Raw genomic sequence first — 17,145 nt, forward strand, 5'->3', positions numbered from 1 at the left:
GAGATCCAGGATCTTTGGCTGGTTAAGAATTCTAGCCCAGAGGTGTTGGCACATGCCTTTAATCCCAGTACTGGCAGAGGTAGTCTGATTTCTGCGTTCCAGGACAGCCAGGACCAGAACTACGCAGAGGAAAAAAACAAAAGAACAAACAAAAAGAGTAAGATGGACATATCTTTAAAAATAAAACCCTGTGCTGGCTGGCTAAGATATAGACTGTAGATGTCGCCATTGCGAGCCGCCTTATATAGACAGTAGATGTCACTATGGCTCTTCATTTGTGCGCAGAGGATTTTTTTTTTTTCTTTAAGCAAGCATGACTAAATTTTGATGGATATAGATATGAATGCTACATTCGTTTGTGTGAAAATGATCGTGCAGATTTTAAGGAAAGCCTTTCTTCATTGACTAAGCTGCTTTTTCATTCAGCAATGCAAATCTGTTCAATTTCCTTCAATTGTCATACCCTTGGCTGTTGAGCAATGATGGGTGAAGTAGTGTGGGGCCCTGCATGACTGGGACAACCAGAGGGCCTGGCAGATTTAATTGAAGAGTCAAAAGCCTAAGGAGAGACCTGTTATCGCTACTGACCTGCAGTAGCTGAGCCTTCTCTGTGCAAGGGTGCTGTTAATGGGCCATCGAGCCAATGGACCCGAATCTCTGCTTACTTCCTTTACAGATTTTAACTTGCTTAAGAGGCTCTGATAGGGCCAGCGTGGGGGTAAGGCTAGCATAGCCACTGTTGGTCACCTGAAGTGTGCATCATACTGACAGGACCACCGTAGCCCCACTCCCGAACTCCAAAGATGGTCACTAAACCTCTGTGGTGTTCAGTCCCACAGAAGCAGAGAAGCAGCTCGTTCTTGCTCTTGCTCCTGTGATCTGTATCTGGTCAGATAAGAGAATGCCCTCTTGTCCCTGCTCCCCAGGCTCCTTCCTTATCAGCTACACATAAAGATCAACAGAGGGAACAACAGAGGAAGCTGTCAGCAGAGACAGTGGCCTCCTACTCTTTATCCCTGCCACAGGCCCTTCCTACCACAGGTCTCCAAGCCGCACTGTTCTGATGTTTGTGCTACAGGTTCAGCTTGGCCTTCAACTCTTGCTCTTACGTTGTAGTTAAGGGAAACCCGCTATAGAGACTAATGCCTGTAATGTTTGCAATCGTATGCCGTGTAGACAGGCAGATCTCCAGTATGTCCTCTCTGTTTGTTCATGCATACACTCAGAACAGATAGGAAACACGCCAGGCATAAGATGTGTGATACAAGCGCTCGTTGCTACTCAGCTCCTACTTGCAAGTTTCAGAAGCCATTTTCATTTCAGTGTCCATTTTCCCTCCAAAGGTTGATACCCAAGTCACTGCAAAAGTCTCCCCTCACTCTGCATGGTTCAGTACAGGTTGCTGTGGCTGACTTCTATTTCCAGTCTTTCCCCACAGACTCATGGTCCTTGTCTCCTTTGTTCACCTAACTATCCCACCTGCCACAGAGGTGGAACTCAAAATGGCTGCTTAGCCCAAAGTGTCTCGTGTTGTACAGTCTTTTGGGCCTCACATGAACTGGAAAAAAAAGTCGCAAGAAGAAGTGTCTTGATAATTGGGGGGGGGTCACAATTATTTTGTCTTTAGTGCCAGGAAGCACTGAACAGAATGGGTCATCTGATTTCTCTGTCACTGATTGACTGCCCTTGACTTACAAAACAAGATCAACTAATGTGAGGAACGCCGAATTATTGGCTTAGCAAACAGCACTCCCTTCCCTCTCGACCAATGACAGCGGAGTGTAAAAACACTTAAGTTTTTCAGTATATTTCTTCTCCTTGAAATGGAGTAGTCTGCGTGGGTCTATTAGACAACTCAGAGTGCTGCTTAACTAGCTATAACTCTAGAGGGGAAAAACAAGGTTACAAGGTATCACCTACATCTGTCACATGGGCAGGAATATCCACGCACACCCTATATACCAGGCTGAAAATTGTGAATGAAAGAAAGAGGCAAGAATGAGTGTGCCCACCAGAGACACTGTGATAACCATACATGAACTGGTCCCAAACAGCAGCAACAGCAAATGGAAGGTACAGGCAAAATTCTATACCTTGAACATAAATCCCACCGGGCACTGTGGTTTGATGGGCACAGAACATGGCCTGTTGAGTTACAGACTTGGTCAAGTCTGGTACCAGCACTTGCTACCTCTGTGTCTGTGGGTAGTTGACCTAGCCTCTGAGCCTCACTGAGCCTCGATTTCATCATCTGTACAAGGTAGTTGTTTTCAGAATTAAGTAGGATAAATGAACACTGGCTAGGCATGTATCTGTGAATGTCAGTTTGTTTATTCCATGACTGTTGATTTGAATGCCTTGCTCCTCGGTGTATTTCAGCCCCTCCCACACTGCCTGTCCCTTCGGGGGCCCAGAGGCACTGTGCAGGGAATGACTGTTAAGCTCAGAGTACAGTCTAAGCAGCATGAAGAGGTGGCTGAAGGATCTTTCATGTTGAATAAGATCTGCCTTATATACACAGAGATACTATAAATGCACAGGCTGATATAGTGGCTGGCACTATCATAGGAGATAACCTGTCAGAGACTGGAAATATAATAATACCATACATCTCAAAAGAATGTTTGATCTTCTTCAACATAGTTCTTCTAACATCAGCAAAAATATAAGTGTCACAGAGATGAAATCCTACCCATATCATTAGGATGCATTTTTTAAAAATCAATTATATTTTCAAGGTTTATCCTCATATCTTCTTTTGATTGATGCACATATAGAAACTCACTGTCAGATTATATATTTCTCTTAAAAAAATTAAAGAATTCCCACGTATGCTTACTCATCCTGACAAATGAAGCACACGTTTAGAAACAAATCATTGTTTTCCTGTATCTAAAGTCAGCCTTCGTTTCAACAGTCTAAGTTAAAAGGATTTGACATACTGTACTGTCAAGAGAAGAAACTTGTCATTTCTGTTTTTGCAACATTGTTTAAAACGCTCTTGTGATGCAACCTCAGATCACTGGCTTTCATCCTTACAAGAAGATTTTGGAAAGTTGACGAGAATGCTTCACTTGCCATACAAAGCCCAGAAATATTTCTGAGCGAATGCACTTGCTGGAACGTGAGTTGTTGACTTTGGATCTCCCCTTGATTTGTGTAGGCGGAGGAGGGCTTGATTCTCGCTACTGCGGAGAAATGAACAGATGAGACAGAATCGGTGGCTTGTGAGAAATGACGAAAGAGAATAGGTCACATTTACTGTAGGCCAGACTAACTGAACGAGACATATGAAGACTTCACATATGTTAAAATGATACCTACCATCTCATACTAATATAACATGAAATAAGCCATATAGCATAATAATAAGATGAAGTGCTAACTGTGTATTCCATTATAATGATAATCTTGATTGGGGATATTGATATCATAATAGTGTTTAAGAGTTATTAAATAATTTAACCACTGAATAAAGGACAAAGTACAAAAGCCAGTCAGGGCAGAAATAAAAGAGCACCCTGGGCTTTTTACCCGCCCCCCATTCTATGATGTTTGTCTATCACAGCAGAGAAGGATGACTATTTTATAATCATGATTAATGTCTAGAAGAATGGAGAGACCATGATGCTACACTAACCCTTTACTTCAACAGCCTCTTTCAAAAGTGCACATGCAGCTGCCTCAGAGCCTGAGCCTGCATGAATCTCTTTACTGAGGTCATAGTTTCACGGAGCCCCTTCTGGGTAGGACAAACGGCCTCATTTGAATTAAACCTTTTCCTTACACATCCTTTGCGAACTCCTGTAACATTCACAACGATAGGGGCTGACATGGGGCTCTTTTCAGAATGTCCCTGTTTCCCATCATTGGCTCTGACTCAATGATTCAAAGAACGCCCTGTGTCCACATAAGGCCAGCAGTGAGGAAGAGCTGTCTGATGGGTAAACAAGGCTTGCTGGGAAGATGTTGCTCAAATGATAAAACGGTTCAGCCAACAAGTGAACCAAACTGTCAAATATTAACTAAAGGGAGGTAACCATTCCTGAAGCCATGCCCGTGAAAGGACCCGTTATATATAGGATCGACAGTCTCCCAGCTAGGTCTGCAGGCAAAGGGCAACTGCTTGGAATTTCAGAAAATCTGAAACTATGAGGCATCTATGGCTGCTGCTGCTGTCTGTTTCCTTAGTTCAAACTCAAGCTGCAACTACTGACTCCGATAAAGTGGTGATTTGTTTTTATATAGATATCATAGTGCCAATAATATTAATGTAAAACTGTACATTATGTATATTATATATTCAGTTCTATTGACCTGGATATATGAAAGTCGCATGTTATTTTCTGGCTGATTCACTTTCATTTCTCCAGGGTGAAGATGGCTTAGCTAATGGTAGATGTGTTTTTTTCTGTCTTGTTATTCTAATGCTATCAACTTTTACTTAGTTCTTGCGGTACATTATTATAATTATAATGATAAATTTTTTAACCTATAGGCTTTATGATGGTAATAGATTAGTATTTTGAAAGTCAAAAAACTGCTGTAGATTGCTCTTTGCTGAATAAGATAATATATATAACTCCTGAGGTTACTGAGTATGGGTAATAATTATAATATTAAAATCAGAAAATAAAATTTGGGTGTTTTCAGATTAGAAAATTACAACAGAGGCAGTATTTTTAGTTATCGATATATATAGCACAACCTTCTCACTTGTAAAAACGGTTTTATTCATGTTATCTATCTATATATTTTTTTGAGACAGGATTTCATTTGTAGCTCCAATTGGCCTCAAATTCATGCCAATCCTCCTGCCTCAACTTGTTTGTTTGAGACAGGGTTGTACTGTGTAGCTCTGGCTGGCCTGAAACTATTTAACTCCAGGCTGGCCTCCAACTCACAGTGATCTGCTGGCCGCTAACTCCCTAGTGTGGGGGTTAAAGGCCTGGGCTCCTGGCTTTTCTCAGCTTCTTCCTTGCTCTTACTACAGACTTGAGCCGCCACACTCAGTCCAAGTGTCACTTCTACCAACTTATTACCAGCATTGTTTCCATGTCATAAAAATTAGAAGTACATTTAAGAAAAATAGTTTAAATTCTGTTACTGACTGTATCCGGATGAAACTGTAGTGTAGTGAGTATATTATGTACAGTAGAAATCAAAATGCACATCTTATTGCAATGGGCTGACTCACTGTGGCCCATTTAGATTGAAGGGCATGTAAGCATTCAGGTTATTTGATCATACAAATAAGAGGAAAAGAATCTGGGTTTGGTAAGAAAAACTTAAAGGATGTTTTGGTTACATTTTCATAAATTACTTCAAAAATGCTTTCAGATTCTTACTAAATTAATCCTTTAGATTAAGCTCCCATGTGCGTTTCCTGTCTTTAATTATTTCTGTAATAGCTCTTTCCTGTTTGTCTCCATTGGTTCCTTCAGTATTTGTCATTTATTTTCTCTCGTGAAGCCAGACAACCTCACCTCTGTACAACATTCTAAAACAAGCCAGTAGTTTCCTTTCCATAACTGTGTTTGCAGTGAACAAAGTCACATTTCATTAAGTTTGCGTTGGAGCAGACAAGCCCTGATGAAGATCATGGCTTTAATATGAAATATGTATATCCTCATGAATGTTCACTCATTAAAAATATAGTATATATACCTATACCTACACACACACACACACACACACACACACACACACACACAAAGGGGAGGGGTGAGATTAATTAGTAATTAGGCAAGGGACTGCAGCCAGACTATTAGGGTTTCAATTTCCTCACCTCCTCCCTGAATGTAATGTAATGTCTTAATGAACAAATGACAGTAAAATGCAGCTCGTGTGGTGACACAACTGCAGGAGAGCACAGCTACTATTTCAGGTTTTCTTGCTTCCTCATCTGCAAATACGACCCTCAGAGGAAAAGTACTGAAACAGTGGTTAACATATTTAATCCATGTCAACCTTCATATTGGCTCATGCCTCTTCCACTTGACCAACCTTTTAAGGAGTTTTAAATTAGCAAACAGTTTTTAATGCAGTCTGCAAACTCTGGAAATTACTTGAAGTGTGGGAATAGCATTATGTCTGATAACAAATGAAAGGAATTGCAAGAGAATGGCTTAAATCATTTTGTTGAAAATTGAACTGTGGCCACGATGGAGATAGTAATAAGAACTTGACCCAAGTTCAGTTTTAAAGGTATTGCAGGTTTAAAAATAGTCTTTACAATAGCTTCATAAGGTAAATGCAAGCCAGGGTTGTTCTTACTTTCTGAATGAGGAAAACTGAGTCATGAGTAAAGTAACTTGGTTGTGACAAGACTGGAACCCATGCAATACCTTATCCACACCATCTTAATTCTCTAGAACACGTTAGGGTCAATTACTGTCTTATTACTAATAGTTCTTCTTTAAACAGACCATCTTGTCCCAAATATGACCATATGAAACTCAGCCCTGATCATCAATTTATAAAAGCTAAAACTTGGGGAAATGATTACCAACTGGAGGAATTTACTTACCCAGGTGGCATGAGAATCTTCTTTCTGATAGTCTAGATTCCTGACAGGTCTCTGTGTTCCAAAGCTTAAATCTCACAATCTAGAGTTGATTTGTCTTAGCCCCATGCCCACACCTTCCTCATAAAAGCTTTACGCAGTAGTCTTGTGTGTCTTCAATCCTCCATCTGCTTAAAGAGACATAAATCACCCAATGGAACCAGTGGAAAGCCCTGGAGCAAACAGTCAGGCTCGTGCCACCTCAGGAACAAAGCATGAATGTGGAATAGTCATCTCTCACGGTCTCTCTAACCTTGCATTGCGGCCCTGCCTGGTTTCTGCAGGACCTCTCAATTGCCCGTGGTCATCGACCTGTTGACAGGAGAAAGGAAGAGCCTCCTAGCCTAAGACCTGCCCCTCCTCCTATCAGCGGAGGTGGCTATCGAGCCCGTCCAGCCAAAGTTGATGCAGGCCAGAAGAAAGTGGAACGAAAACCCCCTGATGCAGGAGGCTGTGTTCACGGTGACGTAGACATGGTAGGGGCATTCATGGTTTTTGTACAGTGGGTCTCCAGTGCAGAAAAGCTTAATATTTCATAGACCAACATTCTCTATCTTTCTGTTTTGCATATTTAAGAATTGAAATTCAAAATACAAACTCTATAGAGTCCCTTTTTCGTACTTAACCATCCTTTATTGGGCTTTTGAGTCTGGATAACAAGCTAGGCTATTGGACATTGCCTTTACTTTTGTATGTTGCCTGCTTCCTTCATTGGAGTAGGTAAGCTTTTCATAGCCTGATCCCATCCCCGTTCTCCCCCTATAGTAAAGACCATTTCTGTTCTTTATAAGCATTCACTGACCATTCTAAAGTTTTGATCTTCCATGAAGAAAATGGAATATCAAGTTTTTAAATTAACTCATGAGATCACAGAAGTCTCCCAAATGTGCATTTTAAACACATATCTACATCTCTAAATCCTCCTATTTTCTTGGTTTACAGGGAGTGCTATGTCCTACAGGGTGTGAGTTGCGTCAAACTTTGCTAAACCACGAAAGGCCAATCAAAAACAGTATTGCTGAGTTAAATAGCAACATAAACTCTGTTTCCGAGACCTCTTCCGTCACCTTTCAGTACCTGACTCTGCTGAAAGACATGTGGAAAAAGAAGCAGGCACAAGTTAAAGGTAGCCATCGTGGTGGTGGTGGGGTTCTACCTAACTCATGAAATTGAAACTGTTAACGGTGTATATGCAGTCATACGCAGTTATATCATCCTGGGTTGACCAGCACTTGCTGTGATTTCTGTCTGTCCCTGCTTATCCTGGGCCTTCCTTCAGGCACATTCATGTATAGTTTGCCAGACAAGCAAGCGTTCCTTAAGTATTAGTCTTGGTACCACTTTCACTACAATTACTTTCTTTGAGAAATGTCACTGTGGGTTCTTATTTTCAGTCTATTAGACATTTGTCTTGTGACTCAGAAGATAACATGTATGGGCTAAAAACTTAGCATTGGTAAGTATCATCCCTGAGGCTATTGAATATGAGAAAGGTCAGTGTGACGTTAATCTGCAAACAGTGACATCCGGCATGCAAATCTTGGGGGCTACGGGCCTGGTGAGTTTTGGCATCAGTCGGCATGTCAGCATGGCACAGGCTTTTCAGAGAGCAGCTCACCCAAGTGTAGACCCTTAGTAATTAAAAGAATTCAGAAGTGTTCTTGCAAATCCCAAGGCTTTGCAGTACTCATGAGGTGTGCGAATGCCAACTGCCTGGGCTCTGCAATGCTATATGTTGAGATGGAGTCTTCGATACTGCTCCCCAAAGTAAGACACGACATGGTTCCTTACCATCTACAATCTCGTAGATGTGTACCTAGGGCAAATCGCTGAAGTAGTAGTTGGGCTGCATGCCAATTTATACATGCCGTGAAACAAACAAACAAACAAACAAGCAAACAAACAAAATGCCTCTAGAGTTCAGCAGTCACAGTGGCTTAATGGCGCTCCAACATATATTAGTTTTTTCTCAGAAAATTAAAATCATATTTATGTAGTTAGATACACCTTTATAGGCAAAAAAAAAAAATGTTGACCACTCCTGTATTGTTTTGGCTTTCCAGATAATGAAAATGTCATAAATGAGTATTCCTCCATTCTGGAAGACCAGAAATTATATATTGATGAGACTGTGAACGATAATATCCCCCTTAATCTTCGTGTGCTCCGCTCAATCCTGGAGGACCTGAGAAGCAAAATACAAAAATTGGAGTCTGACATCTCAGCTCAGACGGAATACTGCCGCACTCCATGCACAGTCAACTGCAACATCCCGGTGGTGTCTGGGAAAGGTAACTAGTTAGTAAATGTATTTCCATCGAGTTGCAGAAGATCGAACCTTCTCGAAACATAGGGAGTAGAAAGTGAACAGAGTAGCTTTTCCCCAACAGAGTGTAATGATAGTCCAGCATGTCATGGCTATATCTTGGGTGGGTTGTATTCTGCCTCGATTGGCGACTCCTCCTGGCTCTGCTGAGCTGATTAGAATATGAGGTGGGTGTTCCAGGGGTCTCTAATGTGTGTATGCATGTGTTTGGGTGAACAGATGACAGGGCTGTGGAAAGATGTGCTCTATTTGTAGGAACAGTAGATGAAAGGACCTCTGTGGTTCACTTGATAGAATTCCTCAAAACTTAGTTTGATTTCCAGTAACAAGAAGGCCCAACTTCTCGAGCATTATGCTCAAATGTTTGTGATAAAATGGTCCTCTGTACCCAGTGGAACAATCGGTTATGTTCAAGAACGAATAGCTGTGGGCTCTGTTAACGTCCCTGAACATGATGCATCCTTGTATTCTTGCAGAGTGTGAAGAGATCATTAGGAAGGGAGGTGAGACATCCGAAATGTATCTCATTCAGCCTGACACCTCCAGCAAACCATACAGAGTGTACTGCGACATGAAAACCGAAAACGGAGGTAAACAATACCCGGGACCGACCTGTCATTCTGTAATGGATGCCGCGAAACAAGGCTGAGCTCTCATACCGGTGGCGAGGAACCACTTGAGTTGAGAGAAGCTTGCTGCGTGCATTAAGGTGCCGTGCAGTGCTTGATATTTCCAAATAGTTTAAGAGTTCTCCCTTCATGCTTATTTCCTTATCACGTGTACGTGGAGAACCGACTATAAGGAGGCATAGAGTAAAACAAAATGGCAGTGAAGTCAGACTTTCCCTTCCAGAGTAGTAGTATTACTGGTTACCTTTAGGCTAATTTTATTCCTCTCAACTAAAGGATGGACGGTCATACAGAACCGTCAGGATGGCAGCGTCGACTTTGGCAGGAAATGGGACCCATACAAAAAAGGATTTGGAAATATTGCAACCAACGAAGACACGAAGAAGTACTGTGGCCTGCCAGGTAAGACTGCAAGTGAAAAATCAAATCCTTCTATTTTAGTGAGTTTTTTTCCTTTATCAATAACATCCAGGACAGGGAATCTGTTTTTAGATTTTTAGGATGCCAATAGAAATTTAACTATGCACACACGCACACACACAGACACACACACATACACACACACACACACACACACACACACACACACACACACACTAAATATAAAAGCATTTAAATGTGGGAGCTAAATACCGGGGGGGAAGCAGCGCCTGGTTTCCAGAGGCTTCGCTCTTGCTGATGTTTATATCGATCCTCTCTAGGCGAATATTGGCTTGGCAATGATAAGATTAGCCAGCTCACCAGGATAGGACCCACAGAACTCCTAATCGAAATGGAGGACTGGAAAGGAGACAAGGTGAAGGCACACTATGGAGGCTTCACGGTGCAGACCGAGGCCAACAAGTACCAAGTGTCAGTGAACAAGTACAAAGGGACTGCTGGCAACGCCCTCATGGAAGGGGCCTCTCAGCTGGTGGGGGAGAACAGAACCATGACCATCCACAACGGCATGTTCTTCAGCACCTACGACAGGGACAACGATGGCTGGTAAGCTCCGAGGTCTTAGCTCCTACCTTGAATGTCCCCAGGAATGGCAACCCCTAGCACTGTGGGTTTACCCAGTGTTCCAAACAACCGCCCAGACACTTAGAGTGTATCAGGAGGCCCCATATCCCATCCTGAACTCCTTACATAGCAAAAGAAAGAGCATCCCAGATAGAAGGCAGACATCGTTAGTTTCATCATTCAGATGAAATTTGGAGATACGAATTTACCCTAAGGCGTGTGCTACCTGAAGACAGACCTGTAACTAGAGCACAGCTCTGAGTTTGTGTCTCTATACACACATCTGCATTGTCATTCACTAACACATCTACCAAAGCCATCATTCCATATCTCGGCATCTCTCATACTAGAGTCTCAGAAAAGTTATTGCAGAATAAAAGTACTCGGTCCCTTCACAATTAGGCCGGATAGGCCCAGCTGTTTCCTTTGCATGGTAGAGGGCAGAGAAGAGCTTTGCTGTACTTGGGCTTTATGTACAGGACTCGAGGGAGAGAGTCCCCCACACAACTGAGTACGGTACTTTCTCATGGGTACTCCCGGGAGATCTGAGTTGACAATGGTACTTGTATGGATCATAACTCAAACTCGTCTCCTTTCAGGGTAACTACAGATCCAAGAAAGCAGTGCTCAAAAGAAGACGGCGGCGGCTGGTGGTATAACAGATGCCATGCAGCCAATCCGAATGGCAGATACTACTGGGGTGGCCTTTACAGCTGGGACATGTCCAAGCACGGCACAGATGATGGTGTGGTGTGGATGAACTGGAAGGGATCGTGGTACTCCATGAGAAAGATGTCTATGAAGATCAGGCCCGTCTTCCCACAGCAATAGTCCCCCAAGCATAGACTTTCATCCTTCTATGTCTGACATTTTTTACATTATGTTATTGAAATTTTCTTTGATACATTATATCCACTAATGCTCAAAACAATGGCTGAGTGTGTCTTTTTTTTTTTTTTTTTGGAATGATAAAGGATAAAGACATTGGAAACAGCACATGGATTTCCTTTGTATTCTTTTCATTTTAAAATTTTATTTTTATTACTTTTAATTACGTGAATGTGTGTGGGTGCATGCAGGGGCCTGCAGAAACCAGAGGGGTCAGATCTTCCCAGAGCTGGGGTTACAATGGTGGCGAGCCTTCTGATGCAGTTGTGGGGAAATGAAGCCATGCCTCATTTCTGAGCATCTCTCTGGGCCTCATTTATATTCTTCATTCAGAGAATAAAAAGGATGGTAATAAATGGTGATTCCATCTGATGGTGGAGCACTTCAGACCGAGCACTCCCAACACCGCCCCCCCATCCCTTTTATCCAAAAGTGTCACACAAATGAAAGTTGATGTTTATAAGTCTGCTTTCAAAATCCTACTTATTCATGCAAGGTGTCTCACTAAAAATCTTTCTAACAGAATTATTACGTAAACCAGTCTCTGCCACTGTAAATTAATGTTTTCCTAATTTGTCATCCACACTGTCAGGATTTGAATTTGTGGGGCAGGAAGGTACTTACAATTTCAAATGCCTAGTGAGCTGGCATTGAACATTGGGAACATCAAATGCCATGCTGTCCCGTGGGAAAGCAATGGCTCTGCCCTTCAAGAAGATCGCAAGGCCAGAGTCCAAGCAAGTAATTAGATGAAGCTGTCGTCGCGTGCTTCCTGGTGAAATGGTGAACTAGGAGGCCAAGCTTGCCCATCGCCCTCGCCCGCGGAGAGCGTGTTCCTTAGGCAGCTCCACAGGAGGCGATGTGGAAGCAGGCTGTTTATTCTGTGTACTTCTCCCCAGGACACCCCGGCAGCACCTACTCCTTCAGAGAGTCCCACCCCAGGGCTCTTCTGTTGTCATGGCTACCTGCTTTCGTGGCACTAAGTGTCCTGAGTCTCAGCTTCTTGATGTTCACTTAAATGAAGATTAATTTGCCTCTTTGAAATGCTTTCTCCTATGGCCTTGTCCCTTTATTTTTGCCTTGCCCTGTTGCCTTAGATTCTATCAGACTCTATACCACACATGCTGATATCTTTTACATTGTCCAAAAGGCGGACAACTCTGCCCAGCTGACCTGCCTGCTTACAGTCACCTCTCTATGATCGGTGACTGAATGCCTTGCCCTCAAATCCCATAGTTAGAGCCAAAACGATCATGAATGGCTCCCATTATGTCTCCTGCTCCTTTCATTACACGCCTGCATTTTTGTCACTAGGCACTCCATCATCCCAGTACAAATTAGTCCCTTATTTTTCCAATGGATTTAGTGAGTTATAATTTATATGCACGGCAAAGTATCAAGTTTGATTCCCAGTGCTACAACACGCACGCACACACACACACACACACACACACACAGATAACAAAAAACAAAAGAATTGCCTACCTATGTTTGTATTAGTCACACTAAACCCAAATCTCTACACTGCACGTATGCTCACAGGCAAGCACACACTCGCCCCTCATTCACAAGGGGCATTATTACAGCCATTGCCTCCTAAACTTTCCTAGCGTCCCCTTGTGCATTTGTTCATTTCATTGTCTTAAGGTACCAACACTTGACACTAGGTCACTTTTAAGTGCACAAGTCCTGCACTCCTGTCTACAGGGGATCACTAGAATTCACTCAGTACTATAACGTCACACACATCAACCCTTCCCTTGCTCCCCTGCCCCATCCCACACTTGCCATCATTTTGTTGTGAAAATACAAAATAAAGAGACCGCTGTACCAAACACAGCTTTCTTAGAAAATGAAAAACAATTGATTTGGTGATCCAGCAATCCCACTCCTGAAAAAAACATGCCCAGACACGTGAAGTTAAGGTCTTAAGGAGCCATCTGCATGGTCTACCTGGCCACGCCAAGCAGTGTGTTTCCCCCCTACACAAGCTGACAAAGCGCTGCCGATTTTGAACACCCCCCCCAGCCTCCCACCCCTGTCAACTGTTCACTCCTAGAACTTTCTAAAAGCCTTAGGAAATTGCTCACATTTTGACAATGAACACCAGCCAGTTCTTTGTTTTGCTTCCCAAAGGAGCATTTTTTTTTCAACTTTTATTCCAGCATGAAAAGCTTGTAACTTCTAAACATTGAATGAATAAACCCCAAGAATTGCCAAGGCCTTAGATATTTATCCCTTTTTCGTATGTTGTTTTTTAAATATATGCTTTATATAGGTTGTTTTTCTAATAAATGCACACACGTACACACATACACAACACACACACACACACATTCAAAATGCAGAATACTTGGAGGTGGAATTTTGAAAGTACAAAAGTTCTTCGAATTAAGGCAGGTAGAAAAGCACAGTCCTCAGACCTTTGCTCTATCGCTTAGCAAACACAGAGGGCAGAATGAGTCCCTAGAGTCTAAAGTAAAGCCACAGTAATCTCACTAAAGCAGACACCTGATCTGATGGCCAGTTCTTAGTGCTCAAATAGCAGGAGTAGGTGGATCCTGGGTAATCTGTCATGTGCAAATCTATCTTGCAAGCAGTGCTGAGATTAAAGGCCCAGGCCACCATGCTCACCTTAATCTATAGACTTTGTAAAAACAGAAATTTCTGAACGCTAACCTGAATTTATTAAAAGACCCTCTGCTTTTCAAAAAACACCCTCAAGGGTATCTCTTCCCTAGCTAGTAATCCCTAGTTTCAGAATTACTGGTGTATTTATTAAAGGCTCTTTCCGTCCTTCGAACCTAATGTAGTTTTGATTCAGATGGTGGCCAAGGAGCACTGTTGAGCTCACAGCCATCCTTGAAGTTGCCGTAAGGGGGAACTGGGACTTAACATGTCTCTAAAGGGTGACACTTTACCTGTCAGGCTCATGTGCTTCTCTCATTCTGAATTTTAGTTCCTTTGAAGAGTACCCATCAGTCATCTATAGATCTAAAACGACCACACCCTTCTTCTCCTCTCAGGCAAATGTGATCTAAGGGTGGCACTTCGCTTTTTGTTACCCAGTTGCTGTTATGTTGCCCATATAATATTTATTTCCTGCCTTAACATTTTATTTTGAAAGGCTCAGACATAAAACCAATTTCAGGAACAGTTTAATAAATACCCCCGTGTCCTTCACCCATACCCAGTGACTGCTTGCTGTGTTTGCTGAATCTCCCCAAAGGAGACACCTAGCACAATTTTGCAACCACTTGTGTAGGTGTGCAACCTTGGGGTCGGGGACCTCTGTGGCTGAGTCAAAGGTGAGCTTAGCAAATGTTTTCCAGACAACTCTGTCGCAATCGCAGTCACCCCTGCTTCAGCAATGAGCTGACGGAGAAGACCTCTGTTCAGTTATCACTCGAAACCTGGCAGTGCTTTTACATTTACTCGCCTTCACCCCATGAGAGCCAAAGACATAGTGCCCAGCTTCTCTGTAAGAAATTGACTCCCCGGGTGCAAATTCCTTCTCCTACAGTCCCCTCTGTGATATTTAAGACTCTTGCTGCTCTCTCCCTCAATTAATCTCAGATATTTATATGTGAGATTTATAAAACATCCAGTTAAAAATAAGCCATCAAGCTGGGCAACTGATAAAGCCCATGCCTTTAGTCCTAGCAACTCTGGAGGCTGGCAAAGGTGAATCTGTGAGTTCCAGACCAAGAGCTGGCCTATGTAATGAGTTTCAGGACATCCAGAGGCACGTAAAGATTCTGTCTCAAAAACAAACAAGCAGAGCGCCTACACATCTGAGAGCAGAGGTAAGACCAACTTTTCTGCTCTAAGTGACCTGCCTGGTGGACTCAGGACACACAAAGGTAGAAGTCCTCTGGGACAGGGCACTTCCAGGTTCTGGCTGTTCCTGGAATTGAACTAAACTGACCCAACAGCAACCTGCACCCAAATCCTGTGGGGGAGAGAACTAAACACCCTGTCTGCTACTTCTGCCCACGTCTCACATCCCTGGGCCAAGAGGAAACGGCTTTGTGCCTCGCCTCTGGATACAGGAATATAGAGGCTGTCAGCGGCAGGAACCTCCTGGGTCTGGCCTGCTCCGGGAACTGAACTGAAACAGTCACACAGCTCTCTGGACACAGCTCTCTGGACACAGCTCTCTGGACCCAAGTCCTGTGGGGGAGAGCTGAACACCCAGAAGTTCAGACAATCCTGAGACTGCAGGACAGACTGCCACTTCTGCCCACCTTTGCCCACATCCCTGGCCCAAGAGGAAACTGTATAGTGTCTCTGGACACAGGAATATGGGAGCAGTCAGCCTTCGGTTCCTGCGGTTCTGGTCTGTGCCCAGAACTGAACTGAACTGAACCAGTCACACAGCTCCCTGCACCCAAATCCCATGGAGAAGAGAGCTGGACCCTCAGAAGTGCAGATACTCCTGAGAACTCAGAGGTCACTACTCTCTGTCTACATTCTGGACCCAAGAGAAAATCGACTAGTACCATCTGTGTCCCCTGGGCACAGGGACCTAGGAGCAGGCAGGGGCAGGATCCTTCAGGTTTCTGTCTGTGCTGAGAGCTGAAAGCCAGTTGCAAGGAGCACCGACACACCTGAGAGAAGACCAGAGAAAGAAAACAGGTCTATAGAAGTGCTGACAGACAGGTATATAGGAGGGTCTAGCCACTGTCAGAGACAGCAAGACAAGCTAACACCAGACAACCTGAAGTCGAGAGGCAAGCACAGGAATCTAAGCAACAGAAAGCAAGACTACTTGGCATCATCCTAGCCCAGCTTCCCACCAAAGCAAATACTGGGTATCCAAACACACCAAAAAAGAAAGATTTAGATATAAAATCACATTTTATGATGATGATGGAGGACTCCAAGGGACATAAATAAATCCCTTAAAGAAATACAGGACAACACAAGCAAATAAGGAGAAGCCCTTAAAGAGGAAACACAAAAATCCCTAAAAGAATAACAGGAAAACACAACCAAACAGGTGAAGGAATTGAACAAAACTGTCCAGGATTTAAAAATAGAAACAATAAAGGAATCACAATGGGAGACAACCCTGGAGACTGAAAACCTGGGGAAGAGATCAGGAGTCATAGATGCAAACATCACCACAAGAGATAGAAGAGAAAAACTCAGAGGCAGAAAATACTATAGAAAACATTGACACAACCATCAAAGATAATGTGAAACAGAAAAAGCTCCTACTCCAAAACATACAGGAAATCAGGACACAATGAGAAAATCAAACCTAAGGATAATAGGTATAGAAGAGAGTAAAGACTCCCAACTTCCCTAACCTAAAGAAAGAGATGTCCTTAAACATACAAGAAGCCTACAGAACTCCAAATAGATTGGACCAGAAAAGAAATTCCTCCCATCACATAATAGTCAAAACAACAAATGCACAAAACAAAGAAAAAATATTAAAAATAGTAAGGGAAAAAGGTCAAGTAACATATAAAGGTAGATCTAACAGAATTAGACCAGACTTCTCACCAGAGACTATGAAAGCCAGAAGATCCTGGGCAGATGTAATATAAACCCTAAGAGAACACAAATGTCAGCTCAGGCTACTGTATCTAGCAAAACTCTCAATTTACATAGATGGAGAAACCAAGATATTTCATGACAAAACCAAATTTACAAAATATCTTTCTGCAAATTGAGCCCTACAAAGGATAATAGATGGAAAACTCCAACACAAGGAGGGAAAC

At 42.8% G+C, this 17,145-nt stretch overlaps 1 protein-coding gene across 3 annotated transcripts; it reads left to right on the forward strand.

The window, feature by feature from the left end:
• The first annotated feature begins 4,109 nt into the window (after positions 1-4,109).
• Fgb (fibrinogen beta chain) lies at positions 4,110-11,453 on the forward strand. Of its 3 annotated transcripts, none has more exons than XM_032898184.1 (8): positions 4,110-4,229; positions 6,850-7,041; positions 7,508-7,691; positions 8,629-8,856; positions 9,368-9,481; positions 9,797-9,922; positions 10,222-10,507; positions 11,125-11,453. In XM_032898184.1, the coding sequence occupies exons 1-8, from the start codon at positions 4,152-4,154 to the stop codon at positions 11,354-11,356; spliced, it is 1,440 nt and encodes a 479-aa protein (XP_032754075.1). In that variant the 5' UTR covers positions 4,110-4,151; the 3' UTR covers positions 11,357-11,453. The 3 variants fall into 3 exon arrangements, with proteins under 3 accessions (XP_032754075.1, XP_032754077.1, XP_032754078.1); XM_032898186.1 differs by having other exon boundaries at positions 4,131-4,226; XM_032898187.1 differs by having other exon boundaries at positions 4,131-4,226; positions 6,850-6,898; positions 7,542-7,691.
• The last annotated feature ends 5,692 nt before the right edge of the window (positions 11,454-17,145 follow it).

Source organism: Rattus rattus, chromosome 3 (genome assembly GCF_011064425.1).
Source record: "Rattus rattus isolate New Zealand chromosome 3, Rrattus_CSIRO_v1, whole genome shotgun sequence".
Classification (NCBI taxonomy): Eukaryota; Metazoa; Chordata; class Mammalia; order Rodentia; family Muridae; genus Rattus; species Rattus rattus.

Coding starts and splice junctions, on each gene's coding strand:
- Fgb (XM_032898184.1), top strand. CDS start 4,152: ATGAGGCATCTATGGCTGCTGCTGCTGTCTGTTTCCTTAGTTCAAACT. Junction 7,692..8,628: donor GAAGCAGGCACAAGTTAAAG/GTAGCCATCGTG, acceptor TTGGCTTTCCAG/ATAATGAAAATGTCATAAAT. Junction 8,857..9,367: donor CCCGGTGGTGTCTGGGAAAG/GTAACTAGTTAG, acceptor GTATTCTTGCAG/AGTGTGAAGAGATCATTAGG.